Source organism: Capricornis sumatraensis, chromosome 16, assembly GCF_032405125.1.
Source record: "Capricornis sumatraensis isolate serow.1 chromosome 16, serow.2, whole genome shotgun sequence".
Lineage (NCBI taxonomy): Eukaryota > Metazoa > Chordata > Mammalia > Artiodactyla > Bovidae > Capricornis > Capricornis sumatraensis.
In genome coordinates this window covers 50,691,118-50,714,702 of record NC_091084.1, presented here as the reverse complement: position 1 = coordinate 50,714,702, position 23,585 = coordinate 50,691,118, and the positions used below count along the sequence as shown (strand labels likewise).

Below are 23,585 nucleotides of genomic sequence, written 5' to 3'. Positions count from 1 at the left end.
CTGATTGCTCTGCTTTTTCTTGGGCTTCCTTGGTGGCTCAGAGGTTAAAGAATCTGCCTGCAATGTGGGAGACTTGGGTTCCATCCCTGGGTTGGGAATATCCCCTGGAGAAGGAAATGGCAACCCACTCCAGTATTCTTGCCTGGAGAATCCCATGGAAGGAGGAGCCTGGTGGGATACAGTCCACGGGGTCACAAAGAGTCAGACACGACTGAGCAACTTAGCTTCACTTCTGCTTTTTCTAAATCCAACTTGAACATCTGTAAGTTCTCGATTCACGTACTGTTGAAACCTAGCTTGTAGAATTTTGAGCATTACTTTGCTAGCACAATTGTGTGGTAAACTGAACATTCTTTGGCATTGACTTTCTTTGGGATTGGAATGAAAACTGACCTTTTCCAGTCCTGTGTCCACTGCTCAGTTTTCCAAATTTGCTGGCATATTGAGTGCAGCACTTTCACAGTGCCATCTTTCAGGATTTGAAACAGCTCAACTGGAATTCCATCACCTCCACTAGCTTTGTTCGTAGTGATACTTTCTAAGGCCCACTTAATTTCACATTCCAGGATGTCTGGCTCTAGGTGAGTGATCACACCATCGTGATTATCTGGGTCATGAAGATCTTTTTTGTACAGTTCTTCTGTGTATTCTTGCCACTTCTTCTCAATATCTTCTTCTGTTAGGTCTATACCATTTCTGTCCTTTATCGAGCCCATCTTTGCATGAAATGTTCCTTTGGTATCTCTAATTTTCTTGAAGAGATCTATAGTCTTTCCTATTCTGTAGTTTTCCTCTATTTGTTTGTATTGATTGCTGAGGAAGGCTTTCTTATCTCTCCTTGCTATTCTTTGGAACTCTGCATTCAGATGCTTATATCTTTCCTTTTCTCCTTTCCTTTTCACTTCTCTTCTTTCTCAGATATTTGTAAGGCCTCCTTAAACAACTGTCTTGACTTTTTGCATTTCTTCTTGGGGATGGGTTTGATCACAGCCTCCTATACGATGTTATGAACCTCCATCCATAGTTCTTCAGGTACTCTATCAGATGCAATCCCTTGAATCTATTTGTCACTTCCACTGTATAATCATAAGGGATTTTATTTAGGTCATACCTGAATGGTCTAGAGGTTTTCCCTACTTTCTTCAATTTAAATCTGAATTTTGCAATAAAAAGTTCATGATCTGAGCTTCCATGGAGGAGGAAATGGCAACCCACTCCAGTATTTTCATCTGTGAAATCCTTATAGTCCATCAGGTTGGAAGAGTTGGGCATAACTGAGCAACTAACACACAAGAGAGAAAGCCAAATTTATCATATGAAGAGATTTAGTGATCTTCTTTGTATGGGAAGATGCAAGTATATGGGCTTGCTGAAATAGTTTCTTTCATATGCATCTAATTATCTGGGGCCAATTTTGCTTTCTTTATTGTCCACATACTAATTCCTTGTTTACCAGAAGATAATGGCAAATGTGGTAGATGCCTGCCTTTCACATCCCTCCTTGTTGCAGTAACAAGTCTTTTCCAAATGCAAATTTCTTAGCCCAGGTGAAATAAAGCCACTTATTTAGAAGTCATCAGCTACTTTCTCCCCTGAGGATCTGGAGCGATGTGAAAGGTGGTCATCCACCACATTTGCCATCTCTTCTGGTAAACAATTTATTAGTATGTGAACAATAAAGAAAGCAGAATTGGCCCCAGATAAGCTAGATGCATATGAAAGAAATTATTTCAGCAAGCCCATACACTTGCATCCTCCTATACATAGAAGGTCACTAAATCTCTTCATATGAGAAATTTGTTTTTTTTTTTTTTTTATTTTGTGTGTTACTTGCTAAGTCATGTCCAACTCTTTCCAACCATATGGACTATAGGGATTCCCAGGCAAACATATTAAAGTGGGTGGCCATTTCCTCCTCCAGGGAATCTTCCCAACCCGGGAATTAAACCCAGGTCTCCTGCATTGCAGACTAAATCTTTATCATCTGAGCCACCAGGGGTTTTCTCTTAATTAACAATAATCTTTTAATATTAAGATTACCTGCCCCATGATACAAACTTATATATAGGTTATATATATAACCCTGCCTCCTCAGAGTTAGCTCTCTCAGAGCCAGCTGAGATCCTGTCTATTGGGCTCAAGTCCTAACATCCCTGCCAAATAAAATGTAACTTTCAGGTTTTAGGTGGCACATATTCCTTTAGAAGACAGTATGCTAAGTGAAACAGCCAGTCACAAAAGGACAAATATTGACTGGTTCCTTGCATGACATACATAGAGTAGCCAAATTCATAGAGACAGTAGTAGAATGATAATAGTCAGAGAATGTGAGGAAGAGGGAATGGGGAGCTAGTGTTTTCCCGTATGTGGAGTTTGAACTGGGGAAAGGCAAAAAGCTCTGAAGCTGAATGCACAGCAATATGAATTATCAACTACAAATTGGCACTTGCCGAGAGTATTGGCCAACAAACTGAACCACAATAACAACAAGGGTGTTTGCCACCTGCCTCTATGGAGATTGAACCTTGTGCTGCTGCGGCTGTTGACCTTCAACACCCCCTGAGTTCAGGGTGAAGTGAGGCACTCTGTTCTCCAGGGAATCTGGTGGGACAGGTCTTTAGATGGCTGGATGTTTTTAGAAACAGGTTTTATGATCTCAATCCTTACCTCTCCTCATGTCTAAAAAAGCACTAAACCCTTTCATGGTGACATCAGATCCTTGTGACTAGCAGAAAGATTTCTGTAAAACAAGTGCCTAATGGTATAACACTCCCTTCACCAAAACGTTATCTGCTGGCCTTCCCCCACTTCCCCTTTGGAGCAGCCTCTCAGAGCTATCTGAGGTACTGCCTCCCAGGGCTGCAGTCCTCATTTTGCCCCCAAATAAAACTTAACTCACAACTCTCAAGTTGTACATCTTTTTTCACTCAACAGAATGTACTAATGTCATTGAACTCTACAGTTTAAAACAGTTAAAATGATAAATTTTATTTTCTGTAAAATTTAACACACAAGCTACCAGTGAATTGTCCTTTAGTTACATCCCATACTAACTCTAAAAACATGAGCGTTGATATTGATAGATAGATCAATCTTTATGTACTTTTCTTTAGTATTAACATAAAAATAAACATTAACAAAGAGAAACATAAGAAGGCTTCTTTCAGTTGTACAATGAACTGTTCTATAACTAGGAGTGGGAAGGTTATAACAATGATATTTCACAGAAAAGGTATTTGAGAAAAAATGAGAATAGCACTTGAGAATATGTAAGTGCTATAAAACAAAATAGAGCCTGTTGGCATTAAAATTTAGTTGATAGGACCCTAATTGGATCCTATATCCTTAATTCATTTGATAAAACAAGAGAAAGGATGCCCTGAGCAATCAGAGAAAACCGTAGAAACCCTGTATTCACAGATGAGTGAGGTAGTTTACAATGTTGCCAAATACATTTGGTAGCAAAAGATTCTAAATAACTTAATTATGTATTCTTAATTATGGATTCTTCATGCAAATTTCTTCAAGAAAAAGAGAAAAAAAGAGCATTACTTATTAATGATAGAAGAATAAGTCTCAGTGTTTCAAAAATTAGTCCATTTAAATCTAATCCAATTAAAAGGGCATTTACTGAACACATTTTACAAATGAACAAATGAATGCCTAAATGATTGTATCAAAAGAAGAAATGAAAAGCGACTGCTATGTTCTCATAACTATTCTATTGCACTCCAATAACATTATATTATTCTTCAGGACTTTAGTAAAGTCTTCAACATATGATATAATATTAAGCAACATACATCACAGAAAATTAAAAAATATTTTTTTCTCAAGATATTTTCTATATTTAGCAAAATTTGGCTAACAGTGAATAGAATCAAACATATTCATTATATAAATAAAAAATACAAATACATTTGCAGACATATTAAATAAGATATAATGAGTATTTCCTAAAACATTTTAAACAAAAAGAGTGGAGAATATAAGAAATTATAATCACTGGGGAAGGATAAAAATAACATACAGAGTGTTTTTTCTGTGCCACTTCACTGATCTTCTTTACATGTCTCATTTGATCGTCACACAATCAAATGAAGCAGGTTTTTTTATTTTTCATTTTTAAATACCAGGAAACTGAGGTGAAGAATTAAATAGCAGTAAAATTAGCCAGGCACATGATATTGGACTTGAACCCTGGCAGGCTAACTAGTTAACTTATCTTTTTAACCTTTTTTTATTGTTAAGTTTCTGTAGTTATCCTCCAAAAGACACAGGACATCAATCTCTTCTCCAATTTTAAGAGATACAGATGTATAGAACAGCCTTTTGGACTCTGTGGGAGATGGAGAGGGTGGGATGATTTGGGAGAATGGCATTGAAATATGTATAGTATCAGATATGAAACGAATCGCCAGTCCAGGTTTGATGCACAATACTAGATGCTTGGGGCTGGTGCACTGGGAAGACTCAGAGGGATGGTACGGGGAGGGAAGAGGGAACGGGGTCCAGGAAGGGGAACACGTGTATACCTGTGGTGGATTCATGTTGATGTATGGCAAAACCAATACAATATTGTAAAGTAATTAGCCTCCAATTAAAATAAATAAATTTATATTTTAAAAAATAATGAAAAAGCTGAAATGACTTGTTGAGTTAGAAATTTTAGAATTTGTAGACATCTAGTAAATAAAAGATCTTTCAGGTGGCAAATGTGTGGGAGTAGGAGCAATTCTTACATAATCTCTTGTACTTTCATTTATTTTTGAACCATTTCTTTTATTGATCCAACTACAATCAGACATCTTTGACCACTAGTGTCTTAAGAACGTGTTCTCGTATTTTCTTGGTCCTTACTCCATACACAATGGAGTTGAGAAAAGAGGGCACCAACAGATACATATTTGCAATAAAAATGTGGATATGTGCAGGTATATTTTTCCCAAAACGATGAGTGAAAAAGGGAAAACCAGCGGTGCAGCAGAAGACAAGAATAACACAGACATGGGACCCACGTGTGCCTTAAAGCTAGCTTCTTGGGATGGTAGGCAGAGTACAGAGCAGAGGATGAAGACACAGGATATAGCAATGAGAATCGCATCAAAATGAGCCAACGATAGTAGCCATACTGAGGCTATAACGCTTAGTGGCCCCTGTGTCCATACACGCCAGCTTCACAACGGCCATGAACTCACAGTAGGTGTGGGCAATGATTCGTGTTCTGCAGTACGGCAGCTGTTTGAGCAGAACGGGGTGTGGAGAAAAGAAAGCAACTCCCCAAATCACCACAATAATACCCATTATAGTGATGTGAGTGTGGGTGAGAATAGTGGTGTGGCGCAGTGGATGACAAATGGCCACATAATGGTCAATGGCCATGGACAAAAAGAAACCTGATTCCAAAGCAGTAAAACTATGAATGAAGAACATTTGGGTCAGGCAGGCATCAAAGGCAATGTTATGGGCTCCAAGACAGAAGAGACAGAGCATGCAAGGCAGTGTAGACGTGGAGAGGACCAGGTCAGTGACGGAGAGAAGGCACAAAAAGAGAAACATAGGCTTACAGAGGCTTCACTCTGCCCTAACCACAGCTAGAACGGTCATATTCCCCACCACCGCCACCGCATACATGGAGCAGAAGGGAATCCCAATCCAGACATGCAGGTATTTCAGTTCTGGGATACCCATCAGCAAGAAGGTGACAGGAGAGGGATGCAAAATGTTGAGAGGAGGCATGATGGTTTTTTCTTTGATTTTTATCAGGTCTTCTGAAGATAAAGTTACCATGCCAAGATGACCACAACCAGATGCCGAAAACACAGAGATTTATTATTTCAGGAAGATCCTTAATGACTATTGTTAAAAACAGTTTAAATTCATACTCAGGCTTATTTAAATGCCTGAGATTCAGATTAATAAAATGAGTCAGAACATGCCAAATTATCGTGTTTTCTGAAATACACAAATATAATAATTATATCATTTCATATTACCTCAAGGACCTATGTATCACTTTGTCCCTTTGTTTCCAGTAAAAGGTTTCATCTGTAATCACACTTGTACTTAATTGAAAAAATATTTCAGTTTTGTACAGTTTTATGCTTCTCCATTGAGCTCTCATTCAGTATTCCTCCCATGTCACTGATTTTTTCATAAGTGAAAGTGACCAAGCAGAGGCCATATGGAAATTTCAGGAAATTATTTAAAGGAGGCTTAATGGAGGAATAGAATGAATGGTCCCTGTGTCTTTCCATATGATACTGAATTCTTTGGCATAACTTTTACAATATCAATTTTACATATCAATTTTACATATCAATTTACATTCCCACCAACAGTGCAAGAGTGTTCCCAATTTCTGCACACCCTCTGCAGCATTTATCACTTATCAACTTTTTGATGATGGCCATCATGATGATGTGATAACTAATCTGGAGCCAGACATCTTGGAATGTGAAGTCAAGTGGGCCTTAGAAAGCATCACTACAAACAAAGCTAGTGAAGGTGATGGAATTCCAGTTGAACAGTTTCAAATCCTGAAAGATGATTCTGTGAAAGTGCTGCACTCAATATGCCAGCAAATTTGGAAAACTCAGCAGTGGCCACAGGACTGGAAAAGGTCAGTTTTCATTCCAATTCCAAAGAAAGGCAATGCCAAAGAATGCTCAAACTACTGCACAATTGCACTCTTCTCACACGCTAGTAAAGTAATGCTCAAAATTCTCCAAGCCAGGCTTCAGCAATACATTATCCGTGAACTCCCTGATGCTCAAGCTGGTTTTAGAAAAGGCACAGGAACCAGAGATCAAATTGCCAACATCTGGATCATGGAAAAAGCAAGAGAGTTCCAGAAAAACATCTATTTCTGCTTTATTGACTATGCCAAAGCCTTTGACTGTGTGGATCACAATCAACTGTGAAAAATTCTGAGAGAGATGGGAATACCAGACCACCTAACCTGCCTCTTGAGAAATCTGTATGCAGGCCAGGAAGCAACAGTTAGAACTGGACATGGAACAACAGACTGGTTCCAAATAGGAAAAGGAGTACGTCAAGGCTGTATATTATCACTCTGCTTATTTATCTTATATGCAGAGTACATCATGAGTAACGCTGGACTAGAAGAAACACAAGCTGGAATCAAGATTGCTGGGAGAAATATCAATAACCTCAGATATGCAGATGACACCACCCTTATGGCAGAAAGTGAAGAGGAGCTAAAAAGCCTTTTGATGAAAGTGAAAGAGGAGAGCGAAAAAGTTGGCTTAAAGCTCAACATTCAGAAAACTAAGATCATGGCATCCGGTCCCATCACTTCATGGGAAATAGATGGGGAAACAGTAGAAACAGTATCAGACTTTATTTTTTTGGGCTCCAAAATCACTGCAGATGTTGACTGCAGCCATGAAATTAAAAGACACTTACTCCTTGGAAGAAAAGTTATGACCAACCTAGATAGTATATTCAAAAGCAGAGACATTACTTTGCCGACTAAGGTCCATCTAGTCAAGGCTATGGTTTTCCCAGTGGTCATGTATGGATGTGAGAGTTGGACTCTGAAGAAGGCTGAGCGCCAAAGAATTGATGCTTTTGAAGTGTGGTGTTGGAGAAGACTATTGAGAGTCCCTTGGACTGCAGGGAGATCCAACCAATCCATTCTGAAGGAGATCAACCCTGGAACTTCTTTTGAAGGAATGATGCTAAAGCTGAAGCTCCAGTACTTTGGCCACCTCATGCGAAGAGTTGACTCATTGGAAAAGACTTTGATGCTGGGAGGGATTGGGGGCAGGAGGAAAAGGGGACGCCCGAGGATGAGATGGCTGGATGGCATCACGGACTCGATGGACGTGAGTCTGAGTGAACTCTGGGAGATGGTGATGAAAAGGGAGGCCTGGCGTGCTGTGATTCATGGGGTTGCAAAGAGTCAGACATGACTGAGCGACTGAACTGAACTGAACTGATTCTAATTTGTGTGAGGTGATATCTCATTTTAGATTTGATTTGCATTTCTCTAATAATGAGTGATGTTGAGCATCTTTTCATGTACTTGTTAGGCATCTGTATGTCTTCTTTGGAGAAATGTCTGTTTAGGTCTTTTTCCCACTTTTTGATTGGGTTGTTCGTTTTCCTGGTATTGAGTTATATGAGCTGGTTGTATATTTTGGAAATTAATCCTTTGTCAGTTGTTTCATTAGCTATTATTTTCTCCTATTCTGAGGGTTGCCTTTTCACTTTGCTTATAGTTTCTTTTGCTCTGCAAAAATTTTTAAATTTAATCAGGTCCCACTTGTTTACTTGTGTTTTTATTTCTGTTAATTTAGAAGGTGGGTCAATATGGGATCTTGCTTTGATTTATGTCATCGAGTGTTCTGCCTATGTTTTCCTCTAAGAGTTTTATAGTATCTGGTCTCACATTTAGGTCTTTAATCCATTTTGAATTTACCTTTGTATATGGTGTTAGGAAGTGTTCTAATTTCATTCTTTTACATGTAGCTGTCCAGTTTTCCCAGCACTATTTACTGAAGAGACTGTCTTTGCCCCACTGCACATAGTTGCCTCATTGTCAAAAATAAGGTACCCATAGGTGTGTGGGTTTATTTCTGGGCTTTCTATCTTGCTCCATTAGTCTAAATTTCTTTTTTTCTGCCAGTACCATACTGTCTTGATGACTTTAGCTTCGTAGTATAATCTGAAGTCAGGAAAGTTGAATCCTCCAGCTCCATTCTTCTTTCTCAAGACTGCTTTGGCTATTTGGGGTCTTTTGTGTTTCCATATGAATTTTGAATTTTTTTTCCTCTAGTTCTGTGAGAAATGCCATTGATAATTTGATAGGGATTTCATTGAATTGTAGATTTCACTATTAGCGAAAATAGTCATTTTCACAATATTGATTCTTCCTCCATCTATTTATGTCATCTTTGATTTCTTTCATCAGCATCTTGCAATTTTTGTGTACAGTTCTTTTGTCATCTTAGATAAGTTTAGTCCTAGATATTTAATTCTTTTTGTTGCAATGGTGAATGAAATTGATTTCTTAATTTTTCTTTCTGATTTTTCATTGTAAGTATAAAGAAATGCATGTGATTTCTGTGTCCTGCAACTTTGCTAAATTCACTGATTAGCTCTAGTAATTTTCTCATAGTATCTTTAGGGATTTCAATGTACAGTATCATGTCATCTGCAAACAGTGAGAGCTTTACTTCTTTTTCAATCTGGATTCCTTTTATTTATTTATTTATTTATTTATTTATTTATTTATTTATTTATTTATTTATTTCTTCTCTGATTGCTGTGGCTAGGGCTTCCAGAACTTTGTTGAATAATAGCGGTGAAACTGGACCCCGTTGTCTTGTTCCTGATCTTAGGGGGATTGCTTTCAGTTTCTCACCATTGAGAATAATGTTTGCTGTAGGCTTATCATATATGGCCTTTACTATGTTGAGATAGGTTCCTTCTATGCCCACGTTTTGAAGAGTTTTAACCATAAATGGGTGCTGAATTTTGTCAAGGGCCTTTTCTGCATCTATTGAGATTTCCATATGGCTTTTATCTTTCAGCTTGTTAATATGGTGCATCTCATTGATTGCATATACTGAAGACCCTTGCATCCCTGGAATAAACCCAACTTGATTATGGTGTATGAGCTTTTTGATGTGTTGCTGAATTATGTTTACTTAAATTTTGTTGAGGATTTTTGCATCTATGTTCATCTGTGATACTGGCTTGTAGTTTTCTTTTTTTGTGCTATCTTTGGTTTTGGTATCAGGGTGATGGTGGCATCAGAGAAAGAGTTTGGAAGTGTTCCTTCCTCTGCAATTCTTTGAAATAATTTTAGAAGGATAGGCATTAGCTCTTCTCTAAATGTTTGACAGAATTCTCCTGTGAAGCCATCTCATCCTGGGCTTTTGTTTTTGGGGAGATTTTTTGTCACAGCTTTAATTTCAGTGCTTGTAACTGGGTTGTTCATAATTTCTATTTCTCCCTGGCTCAGTCATGGCAGGTTGAACTTCTCTAAGAATCTGTCCATTTCTTCCAGGTTATCCATTTTATTGCCATATGGTTGTTCATAATAGTCTCTTATGTTCCTTTTTATTTTGCATTGTCCATTTGAATCTCTCCTTTTTCATTTCTAATTTTGTTGATCTTCTGTCTTGTTTTCTTGATGAGTCTGGCCAAAGTTTGTAAATTCTGTTTATCTTTTCCAAGAACCAGCTTTTAGTTGTATTAATCTTTACTCTTATTTCTTTCATTTCTTTTTCATTTATTTCTGTTGGGATCTTTATGATTTCTTCTCTTCATTTAAATTTTGTTGTTGTTGTTCTTCTTCTTTTTCAAAAATATTTTTTTATTTTAAAGGATTTAAAAGCCAAAAACACAAACATTATAAATACATGTTATTGGTTACATAGCATATAAAGATGTAATTTGTGGTTGCTGCTGCTGCTGCTGCTGCTCAGTTGCTTCAATCATGTCTGAATCTGTGTGACCCCATAGACAGCAGCCCACCAGGCTCCCCTGTCCCTGGGATTCTCCAGGCAAGAACACTGGAGTGGGTTGCCATTGCCTTCTCCATTGTGGTTGCTAAGCTCTAACAAAGAAGAGCTTTTATATGTCTTTGAAGATATACAGATCACATTGTGAGAAGTGCTGGGCTGGATGAAGGATAAGCTGAAATCAAGATTTCTTGGAGAAATATCAATAACCTCAGATATGGAGATGACACCACTCTTATGGTAGAAAGTGAAGAACTAAAGCGCCTCTTGATGAAAGTGAAAGAGGAGAGTGAAAAGTTGGTTTAAAACTCAACATTCAGAAAACTAAGATCATGGCATCTGTTCCCATCACTTCATGGCAGATAGATGGTGAAACACTAGAAACAGTGACTCACTTTATTTTGGCAGACTCCAAAATAACAGTAGATACAGTGACTGACTTTGTTTTTCTAGGCTCCAAAATCACTGCAGATGGTGATTGCAGCCATGAAATTTAAAAAACACTTACTCCTTGGAAGGAAAGTTTTGATCAACCTAGACAGCATATAAAAAACAGAGACATTACTTTGCCAACAGAGGTCCATCTAGTCAAGTCTATGGTTTTTCCAGTGGTGATGTAAGGATGCAAGAGTTGGACTATAAAGAATGCTGAGCACTGAAGAATTGATGCTTTGAACTGCGGTGTTGGAGAAGACTCTTGAGATTCCCTTGGACTGCAAGGAGATCCAACCAGTCCATCCTAAAGGGGATCAATTCTGGATGTTCATTGGAAGAACTGATGTTGAAGCTGAAACTTCAATACTTTGGCCACCTGGTGCAAAGAGCTGACTCATTTGAAAAGAGCCTGATGCTGGGAAAGATTGAGGGCAGGAGGAGAAGGGAACAACAGAGGATGAGATTGTTGGATGGCATCACCGACTCGATGGACATGGGTTTGTGTGAACTCCAGGAGTTGGTGATGGACAGGGAGGCCTGGTGTGCTGTGGTTCATGGGGTCGCAAAGATTCGGACATGACTGAACTGAAAATAACTTCAGACGGTGACTATGCCATGAAATTAAAAGATAATTTCTTCTTGAAAGAAAAGTTATGACCATCCTAGACAGCATATTAAAAAGCAGAGACATTACTTTGCCAACAAATGTCCATCTAGTCAACGCTATTTTATTTCCAGTAAGGATATGCATGGATGTGAGCATTGGACTACAAAGAAAGCTGAGTGCCAAAGAATTGATGCTTTTGAACTGTGGTGTTGGAGAAGACTCTCAAGAGTCCCTTGGATTGCAAGGAGATCCAACCAGTCCATCCTAAAGGAAATCAGTCTTGAATATTCATTGGAAGGACTGATGCTGAAGCTCCAATACTTTGGCCACCTGATACCAAGAAGTGACTCATTGGAAAAGACCCTGATGCTGGAAAAGATTGAAGGCAGGAAGAAAAGGGGATGACAGAGGATGAGATGATTGGATGGCACCACCGACTTGATGGACATAAGTCTGAGTAAACACTGGGAGTTGGTGATAGACAAGGAAGCCTGGCATGCTGCAGTCCATGGAGTTGCAAAGAGTCGGACATGACTGAGCCACTGAACTGAAGATATATTATTGTTATGAATATCCTGCTATAAGTTTAAAAGGCTATATGTAATCCTTTTACATATATAAGGATATGTATATCCCCTTTTATATAGAGAAATAACCATAGAGAAAATGTTTATAAAATGTATACAAAATGATAAGGAATCAAAAGGTGTCAGTAGAAATATCAGCTGAAAACAAAGGGAGACTGAGGGAGAAACAAGGAACAAAAAGGAGTAAAAATACATACAAACACAACAAAAATGGCAAGAATATGTCCTTCTTATGAACAGTTAACTGTTAATGGTTTAAACTCCCCAGTCAAAACACATAGAGGGAAAGAATGAATTTAAATAACAGAATTTAGATATGGATCAAGGTGGTAGAGTAAGAGAATGTAGAGTTCACCTCCTTCAACAAACACATCAAAAATACATCTTTATGTGGAACAATTCTCACTGTAAACAAACTGGAAACTGACTATACTCCTTCTCAATCAAGGTTGTATGAAAGATTCATGTAATCATATAGGAAGGGAAGAAAAGTGATGGGGCTGGGACCATGTTCCTGGGAAAGAACACTGAGGAACAGGGAGAATTTATGGATAAGACCCCCGCCATGGGAGTTAGGCAGTAAATGCCACAGATTGGGTAGCCCAGTCCTGGGGTCCTGTGAACGGGAGAAGAGCCCTGTTGGCTGGTTGGAGAATGACTGGCACTAATGGGAGTGTGTAGTAAGCATGTGTGAGGAGCGTGTGTGCACTTAGCTTGCCTGGAAGGCAAGATGGACGGAAGTCTGCTCTATGGGTTGCCATGTTTCTCAAGACCACCTTGGCATGTGCTCCAGATCAAGCTGAGTGAACACTCTGGCCCTAATCACTCCATGCCACAGAGCAGCACTGGATGTGGGTAACTATAACCCACAACCAGGTGGGGGCAGTTGTGGTAGAGGCTGGGGGCAGTAATTGGCTGTGAGGGGCAAAGGGGCTTGCACCTGAGGCTGAGACTGATCAAAGTAAGGAAAGCAATTATGGGAAACTGCACAGAAAGCATTATCTTCCCTAGGGCTCAGCAATAATCTGCCTACAATGCAAGAGATGCAGGAAATATGGGTTCAGTCCCCTGGGTTGGGAACATCCCCTGGAGGAGGGCGTGGCAACATACTCCAATATTCTTGCCTGGAGAATCCCATAGGCAGAGGAACCTGGTGGTCTACAGTCCATAGCGTTGCACTGAGTTGGACACAACTGAAGAGACTTAGCATACATGCATGCATGCATAGAGAGTACAGTTTGGATCCCCGTGTACAGCCAACATGAGTCAAGAGACAGCATGGGCCCAAATAGCTTCACCACTCTCCCATCTCTGGGTTAAGTGTCTGAGTGCAAAGAGAGGGAAAAACACACATTAAAAGAGAATAGGAACAGCTTGGGTGTAAACAACTTGGAATTAACCTCCAACCCTCATAGGGTGGTAACAGTCACTGAGCAGAAAGAATGTCCCACATCACAACTAGCTCCGCTCTAGCTTATACATTTCCAGTTTCAACGTCTAAACAACAAATGGATCACTGAAGAAAAAAAAAAATGAAAGAAAAATTTTAAAATGCCTGGGGAAGAAAAAAATCACACACAAGAAAATGAATCAAGAAAGCCCAGAGATAAATCCATGCACCTATGGACAACTTATCTTTGACAAAGGAGGCAAGAATATACAATGGAGTAAACACAATCTCTTTAACAAGTGGTGCTGGGAAAACTGGTCAACCACTTGTAAAAGAATGAAACTAGATCACTTTCTAACACCGCATACAAAAATAAACTCAAAATGGATTAAAGATCTAAATGTAAGACCAGAAACTATAAAACTCCTAGAGGAGAACATAGGCAAAACACTCTCAGACATAAATCACAGCAGGATCCTCTATGATCCACCTCCCAGAATTCTGGAAATAAAAGCAAAAGTAAACAAATAGGATCTAATTAAAATTAAAAGCTTCTGCACAACAAAGGAAACTATAAGCAAGGTGAAAAGACAGCCTTCTGAATGGGAGAAAATAATAGCAAATGAAGCAACTGACAAACAACTAATCTCAACAATATACAAGCAACTTATGCAGCTCAATTCCAGAAAAATAAACGACCCAATCAAAAAATGGGCCAAAGAACTAAATAGACATTTCTCCAAAGAAGACATTCGGATGGCTAACAAACACATGAAAAGATGCTCAACATCACTCATTATCAGAGAAATGCAAATCAAAACCACAATGAGGTACCACTTCACACCAGTCAGAATGGCTGCGATCCAAAATTCTGCAAGCAATAAATGCTGGAGAGGGTGTGGAGAAAAGGGAACCCTCCTACACTGTTGGTGGGAATGCAAACTAGTACAGCCACTATGGAGAACAGTGTGGAGATTCCTTAAAAAATTGCAAATAGAACTACCTTATGACCCAGCAATCCCACTGCTGGGCATACACACCGAGGAAACCAGAATTGAAAGAGACACATGTACCCCAGTGTTCATCGCAGCACTGTTTATAATAGCCAGGACATGGAAACAACCTAGATGTCCATCAGCAGATGAATGGATAAGAAAGCTGTGGTACATATACACAATGGAGTATTACTCAGCCATTAAAAAGAATTCATTTGAATCAGTTCTGATGAGATGGATGAAACTGGAGCTGATTATACAGAGTGAAGTAAGCCAGAAAGAAAAACACCAATACAGTATACTAACACATATATATGGAATTTAGAAAGATGGCAATGACGACCCTGTATGCAAGACAGGAAAAAAGACACAGCTGTGTATAACGGACTTTTGGACTCAGAGGGAGAGGGAGAGGGTGGGATGATTTTGGAGAATGGCATTCTATCATGTATACTATCATGTAAGAATTGAATTGCCAGTCTATGTCTGACGCAGGATACAGCATGCTTGGGGTTGGTGCATGGGGATGACCCACTGAGATGTTATGGGGAGGGAGGTGGGAGGGGGGTTCATGTTTGGGAACACATGTAAGAATTAAAGATTTTAAAATTTAAAAAAAAAATTAAAAAAATAAAAATTAAAAAAATAAAAATAAATAAATCAACAACAACAACAACAAAAAAAACTATGGGACACAGGAAAAGCAGTTTTAAGAGGGAAGTTTGCAGTGATACAAGCTTACCTCAGGAAACTAGAAAATTTTCAAATAAGCAACCTAACCCTACAGCTAAAAAAACAAGAAAATGAAGAACAAGTCAAAACCAAACCAAAAATAGACATTAAAAAAAAAATCAAACTCCAAAAAACATTAGTAGAAAGAAAGAAAGAAAGATCAGAGGAGAAATAAATGGAGGCAAAGGAAAGAAAGAATCGGTGAAACTATGAGCTGGTTCTGATAAACAAAATTGATAAATCTATAGCCAGACTTATCGAGAAAAAATGAAAGAGGGCCCAAATGCATAAATCAGAAATAAAGAAGGAAAATTAATAAACAGTACAACAGAAATACAAAGTATCATAAGATATTACTACTAACAACTGTAGGGTAATAAAAAGGACAATCTAGAAGAAATGGACAAATTCCTAGAAATGTATAATTTCTGAAATAGAAAATGTGAACAGATAAATGATCAGTACTGAAATTTAATCAATATTTACAAATTCTCAACAAACATTATTTCAGGACCAAATGACTTCACAATTGAATTCTACCAAACATTTAAAGAAAAGTTACTACCTGTCCTCAAACTAGTCCACAAAACTGAGGAGAAAGGAATACTTCCTAGCTCATTCTGTGTGGTCAGCATTCCCTTAATACCAAATCCAAACACCTTATTAACAAAACAAAACAAAACAAACAAAAAAAAACTACAGATCAACATCTGTTATATACAGATATAAAAAAATTCTAAAGAAAATATTAGTAAATCAAATCCAACAATGTATAAAAAGAATATAGACCATAACCAATATAAATCGTTCAAAGATAAAGAAAAAGGATAAAGAAAACTATGACATGATCAAATCAAGAATATATGCAGACAAAGCATTTCACAATACCCAAAATTCATTAATTATACAAAATTCTCAGAAAACCAGAGAGGAAAACTAGCTAAATTTGATGAAGAGTATCTTAAAAAAAAAAAGAAAAAAGAAAAAAACTATAGTTAACAGTACAATTTACAGTGTGAAATTCAAAACATTCACTAGGATCAGGAACAAGGCAAAGATGTTCCCTCTCTGTACTGTTTTTCAACTTAATATTGAAAGTCTTAGCTAATGCAATAATGAAAGAAAAGAAAAGGAATAAAGTTTGGGAAAGAAGAAACAAAATTATCTTTGATTACAGATATTGCAATGGTCTATGTAGAAAAATCCAAAAGAACTGACAAAAATTTCTGTAATTAAGCAATTATAGCCAGGTTTCATGATACAAGGTTAATATACAAAAGTCTATCTCATTCCTACATACAGCAATAAAAAAATTATAATTTAAATTAAAATATATTACCATTTATAACAGTACTTAAATAAAATACCTAGGTATAAATCTTATATATATGAGTTCTGTATGAGGGGAAAGTACAATATATATATATTGTATATTTTTATATATTTTATTGTATGTATGTATATTTATTGTATTGTATGTATGTATACAATATGTATATTGTATATTTATATATGTATATATATAACAAAATACATGAGTTGGAAGACTTTCCAAGTCTATAAGTAGTAAATTTCAAAATTGTCAAGTTGTCAGTTTTTCTAACTTGATGTATGCTGCTGCTGCTGCATTGCTCCAGTCGTGTCCGACTCTGTGCGATCCTATGGACGGCAGCCCACCAGACTCCTCTGTCCGTGGGATTTTCCAGGCAAGAGTACTGGAGTGGGTTGCCATTTCCTTCTCCAGGGGATCTTCCCAACCCAGGGATTGAAGTCAGGTCTCCTGCACTGCAAGCAGACTCTTTACTGTCTGAAACACCAGGGAAGCTCAAAGGTACCTGTAAAGGTACATTTACCTGTTGCTTAATTTCTCTACATCTTTTCATATATAAATTTAAAGACAAAATTGCCAATACTTGGCAGTCAAGTGTCTCAATTTAAGACATTCAGAGAACTTAGGTTTGGAGACTAAAATAACCCACAAATATATGAAAAGTTCAGCATTTTTTAAAACCTAGAAAATAAAACTATATTTTGTGCTTCTTTAGCATCCTTCAGAACCACTGTCCCTCATATGTTTCTTGTTCCAACTGATCTGACATGATCAATCTCTGGTAGACTGAATAAATTCATTCAAGCTCAACATTGTGGAGCTTCAAATTATGCCATCCTTCAAACTCCATTCCCAAGGTAATAACTATCAACACCATTAATCAGAAAGTGTAACTGGAAGTGATCCTTCTACAAATTGTAAATGGGAACCAGTAGGTAAATCAAATCCCCTTCAAGTAACAGTCATGAGATACAATTTCTAAACAATGGTCTCATAAGATAGAGAATGTTGTTACATTTAGCAGCAGCCAGCTCTATAAAGAATCATAATCAAGGATCCCCTACTATTTTGGTCCCTTATAGTCATTAATATATTGTTGTTGTTCAGTAACCCAGTCCTGTCCAACTCTTTGCAACACCATGGGCTGAAGGACTCCAGGAAGTCTAATATGTAAAGTAGGATATGTGATTTTAGAGCTCAAGAAATCTAGGGATCCACTGATCCTGTACCTCAGGAACAAACCATTATTTTGCTAATCTAACTTCAGAGTGTGTCTAAACTAGCCAGATCCTGCATGTATATATAATGTATAATAAAAAATAATATTATGTAATATAACAACAAAAAACAGCCTATCTATTTCACACTTCTATTCTTTCCTATTCTGCTCAACAGATCAACCCTAAATATAAATGAGCCTTAATTTACTTAGAGAACCAACCTTACCTGTCTGTGTCTGAGAGAAGACCACTCTTTTCAAATTTGCATACCAGGTCACATTTAGTGTCCCCAAAAACAGTAGTTTGTTTGATATTTATTGAATGAGATAATTTAAGAATGGTGAAATCTATTCTGACGAATGCCATTTGAGAACCAACTCTAGGAATAAACAACTCACTCACTCGGACCAAAAGTAGGGTGGCTAATACTGAAGGTTCCCATAGGATTAAGTACTAACACTCACAAGACAACAGAAACAAGGTTTCTTCTGGGACTCCAAGCCACCCAGAAGAATAACCAACTGCTGTGAAAATAGGAGGGCATTTGGAAGAAGATAAAGAAGAAACTCTGAATGCTGACTTTTCAGGCAAACAAGATAAGAACTCAAGGAAGATGCCAAAGATTGATGCTCTCCATTTCATAATTTTCATTTCCACAAGAGCTAAGAGCTATATCAAGAATATTGAAACTTCCATTTTCCACTTCTGATAAAGCTGTTGTATGAGTGCTTGCTTCTGTCATTTGGCATGTATTATAGAACCTCAAAAAATTTTGTCTAAACTGCTATCCAAAGCACTGAATGGATGGTCAGTATGGTTGAATGATAAAGGTTGAATGAAAGTGAAGCCTGAACAGTTTTGACTTCCTATCCAAGTTTTCTTCTGCACTTATCATAATCAGTGGTGAGAAGACAGAATACCAACCACTATGGCATCCATTAACATGTCATATTTGAACCCCGGAACTGTAATCTTGATTGGAATTCCTGGACTACAACATATGCAGTTTTGGATTGGGTTTCCTTTTTTTGCTGTGTGCCTGGTGGCTCTTTTGGGAAACATCATTTTACTGATCATAATCCCTATGGAACACAGCCTACACCAGCCCATGTACATCTTCCTGGCAGTGTTGGCAGCCACTGACATAGGACTCTGTGCAGCCATTGCTCCCAAGATGTTGGCTATCTTCTGGTTCAGGTCTTACTCCATGGCCTTTGACACCTGCTTAGCCCAGCTGTTCTTCATTCATGCCCTGCAGTGCATGGAGTCTGGTATTCTGTTGGCCATGGCGTTGGACCGCTATATTGCCATCTGTGATCCTCTGAGGCACACATCCATTCTCACACCTTCAATTCTGGGTCACATGATGGTGATAGTGGCAATTCGAGCTACAGTGTTGGTGGGTCTCTTACCCATTCTAATCAAAAGATTGCACCTTTTCCATTCCACTGTAATTGCCCACTCCTACTGTGAGCACATGGCTGTGGTCAAGCTGGCTGCAGAAGACATCCGTGTCAATAACACATGTGGTCTTTTCATAGGTTTTACAATTCTGGGATTTGATATGATTTTCATCCTCATTTCCTATACCCTTATTTTCCAGGCTGTTTTTCGTCTACACCAAAAGGAGGCACGGCTCAAAGCATTCAACGCATGCACAGCTCACATTTTTGTTTTCCTTGAGTTTTATATTCTTGCCTTCTTCTCCTTCTTCAGCCATCGTTTTGGACACGTTGTCCCTTCTACTCATATTCTTCTGTCTACCATCTACCTTCTTGTACCACCTGCACTGAACCCTATTGTCTATGGGGTAAAAAATAAGGTAATTTGTAAGCGTGTGGCACAGGTTTTTCTTCTGAATCATGGATCCCAACAGTGATCTATCAAATGTCCCTGGACGTGTAGAGAATATTTTATTTCCTACAAGGGATAGAGTTCAGACTGTGCTTGTTAACTGTTGGGGTTTTATATCATCATGCTCTATCTTCAAAGCATTTATTTCCAAGACGACAGCTAAGTTGACATAAGAAGTGTTCAGGTTAACACTGATATTATCTCTCTATCTCTAATATATTTCTCTTCTAATATAATCTTTCTTATTCCTTTCCTTGTTTTTAATTTGTAGTTAATTTAGTTCTTCACAAGAGATCATTCTTTGATTTCAGTTTTTGAACTTTTGGTACTGGAATACCATCCAACCATTTCATCCTCTGTCACCCCCTGCTTCTCCTGCCTTCAATCTTTCCCAGCATCAGGGGGGTCTTTTCCAATGAGTCAGCTCTTCATATCAGGTGACCAAAGTACTGTAACTTCAACTTTGGCACCAGTCCTCCAATGAATATTCAGAGCTGATTTCCTTTAGGATTGACTGGTTTGATCTTCCTGCTGTTCAAGGGACTCTCAAGAGTCTTCTCCAGCACCACAGCTGGAAAGCATCAGTTCTTTAGTTCTCAGCCTTCTTTACGGTCCAACTCTCACATTTGTACATGAATACTAGAGAAACAACAGCTTAGACTATTTGGACATTTGTTACAAAGTGATATCTCGACTTTTTAATAGCTGTCTAGGTTTGTTATAGTTTTTCTTCCAAGGAGCAAGCATCTTTTAATTTTGTGACCATTCACAGTGATTTTTGGGGTCCAAAAAAATAAGATCTAAAAATAAAATGTTTCCACATTTTCCCCATCTATTTGCCATGAAGTGATGGGATTGGATACCATGATTTTAGTTTTTGGCATGTTGAGTTTTAAACCAGTTTTTTCACTCTCCTCTTTTACCTTCAAGAGGCTCCTTAGTTCCTCTTCTCTTTCTGCCATTTAAGTGGTATCATCTGCATATCTGAGGTTACTGATAGTTCTCCTGGCAATCTTGATTTTGTTTTGTGAGTCATCCAGCCTGGCATTTCTCATGATGTACAATATATAATATAGAGTGACAATATACAGCCTTGACATACTCCTTCCTGATTTTGAACCAGGCTGTTCTTCCATACAAGGTTCTAGCTGTTGCCTCTTGTCCTGCATACAGGTTTCTCGGGAGACAGGTGAGGTGGTCTGGTATTCCCATCTCTTTAAGAGTTTTTCACAGTTTGTTGTCACCCACACAAAGTCTTTAATGTAGTCAATGAAGCAGAAGTAGCTTTCTCTCTCTCTCTCTCTCTTTTTTTTTTCTGAATTGCCTTGATTTTTGTATGAAAGGATGGATGCTGGCAATTTGATATCTGGTTCCTTTACCTTTTATAAGTCCTGTTTTTATATCCAGAAGTTCTTGGTTCACTGCTGAAATCTAGCTTGAAGAATTTTGAGCATAGTCTTGTTAGCATGTGAAGATAGGAGGTGCATGATTTCCAAATATTTAAAACCTTTAATAATATTAATTCTTAATGTAGCTATATTGTATTCAGAGAATATGCTTTTTATAATATTAAACATTTGAAATCTGTTAAGACTTGAATTATGGCCCAGTTTAAGGTCTATTTTGTATATTCTGAAATGAATGGGCATTATATAGTTATTGAAAAGTGAGAAAAACAGAACAAATTAAACATAAATAAGTTGAAAGATGGAAATGATTATGATAGAAAATACATTAATAAAACATGAAGCAAATTACAGGAAAAAAGCCAGAGAGAGAGAGAGAATATAAATCACCAACACAAGGAAAGAACAAAGTCTTATTTCTACATGCTATATACATTAAAATATTAATAATGAAATATTGAGAATTACTACCAATGAATTTGACTATGTAAACATAATAAGCCCAATTCTTGAAAGATATGAATTACAAAAATTGTAAAGCAAAACATACAAAACCTGAGTATCTGTAAAGATATGAAATTTTATATCTGTAAAACAACTGAATGTTTAGAATTTTTCTTAATTGTTTTTGAAAAAAATTGTATATATAAAATAGATGTTAAATACACAAACATGCAATTTAAAAATTATACACATACATACACACACTGAAAATATTACCACAAGAAAAGTAACATATCCATCTTCTCATAGTTACTTTTTGTGTGTGAGGGGAGAACACTGAAGATCTACCTTATTAGCAATCAAGTGTACAACACATTATTATCGACTATAGTTCACCATGTGGTGCATTAGGTTTCTTGAATGTATTCGTCTTACAACTGGAAGTTTATACCCTTTGATCAAAAGCTCCCTTTCCTCTCTATGGTACAGCCTCTGGTAACCTTCATTCTTTTCTCCACTATGAGTTTATGAGGTTTTTTTTTTTTTTAACATTCAATATATAAATGAGATCATATTTGTCCTTCTGTATCTGGCTTATTTCACTTGAGTAAAGTAATCCAGCTACATTTATGTTGTAACATAAATGGCAGGATTTCCTTCTTTTTTTTAAGCCACAATACATAGTTACGTATCATATTTTTTATATACACATTTATCTTTCAATAGACACAGGTTACTTCCATATCCTGCTTACTATGAATAATGACACAATAAACATGGGAGTGCAGATAGTGCCATGAAATACAAATATTATTTCCTTGGGATATGTACCCAGAAGCAGGACTGCTGAATTATATGGTAGCTCTATTTTTATTTTTTTTTAAATACCACCATACTTTTTTTCATAATGGCAATACCAACTTACATTCTCACCAACAGTGAACAAGGGTCCCTTTTTCTCTACATCCTTACCAAGATTTGTAATCTTTAGACTTTTTGATAATAGCTCTTCTAACAGATGTGAGATAATGATAATTGTGGTTTTGATTTGTCTTTCACTAATGATTAGTGATGGTGAATACCTTTTCATGTATCCTTATCTTAGGGGAAATTTTTTCAGTGTTTTACCATTGTGCATAAAGTTAGCCATAGAATTTTCCCTCTACTTCTAGCTTTCTGAGCACTTTTATCATGAGAGGGTGTTAGACTTTGTTAAATGTTTTTCTGCACAAGCTAAGATGGCCATGTGTTTTTGTTTGTTGTGTGATTTTTCCCTGTTTGTCTGCTTGCTTCTTTTGTTCCATTAATGTGGTGTTTCATACTGATTTTTGTTGTTGAGCCACAATTGCATTCCTGAAATATATCCCAACATGGTCACGGTGTATCTTTTATTATGCTACTGGATTCAGTTAACTAGTATTTTGCTGAGAAAATTTGCATCTATATTCATTAAGGATATTGGTCTGAAATTTTATTCTTGTTATATCTTTATTCAGCTTTGATAGTCCAAGTCCAGCCACACAGAATGAGTATCCAGTCCTGAACATGTGTTACCTACCACATTCCATGATATATACAGTGGTCCTTGTGAGCCTGCCCATATAACCCCAAGAAACATTTTCCTTCATATCCTTGTGGGGTGTTGGAACTGTTTGCTGTTTGTCTTAACTCCTGTCTTTTACTCTAGGTGAACGTAAAGCAGTGTTTATCTTTAAATCTTTTTGACAAGCCCTCCTTCCTCTCACAAAGCTACTCTAGTCTAAGTGGTTGGGAACAAAAGTGATGCTCTGTGCTGGTTTTTCAGTGAACCAACAGATAGGTCAAAATGCACACTTACAGTATTTTTAGAAGCATTCATATTATCTCCTGGCACTTGCAAGGTACACCAGAAATTTGGGCCCCCATTTCCACAGCTACTGCTGAACTGTGAAATGGAAGATGGTAAGTGAATGACCAAAAATGCCATTAAACTTTCTTCCAAAATTCAGCTGCTTTTCCCCCCTCCTCATTAAACAGGTCCCTGGTGGTTGTCATATTTTGATTAGATCTTGACATTCTAAAAAATGTTTATTCTGTCAGTTTTTGAAAG

The 23,585-nt window shown here is 37.4% G+C and overlaps 1 protein-coding gene and 1 pseudogene across 1 annotated transcript; one reads left to right on the top strand and one right to left on the bottom strand.

The window, feature by feature from the left end:
- Nucleotides 1-4,800: 4,800 nt before the first annotated feature.
- LOC138092183 (olfactory receptor 52R1-like) lies at nucleotides 4,801-5,739 on the bottom strand (annotated as a pseudogene).
- A 12,981-nt stretch (nucleotides 5,740-18,720) lies between these two features.
- Nucleotides 18,721-19,671, top strand: LOC138092868 (olfactory receptor 52A5-like). The gene has a single exon (XM_068988924.1). The coding sequence runs from the start codon at nucleotides 18,721-18,723 to the stop codon at nucleotides 19,669-19,671; it is 951 nt and encodes a 316-aa protein (XP_068845025.1).
- Nucleotides 19,672-23,585: the final 3,914 nt, after the last annotated feature.

What these genes read in the sequence shown, in the direction of transcription:
- LOC138092868 (XM_068988924.1), top strand. Translation starts at nt 18,721, where the DNA reads ATGGCATCCATTAACATGTCATATTTGAACCCCGGAACTGTAATCTTG.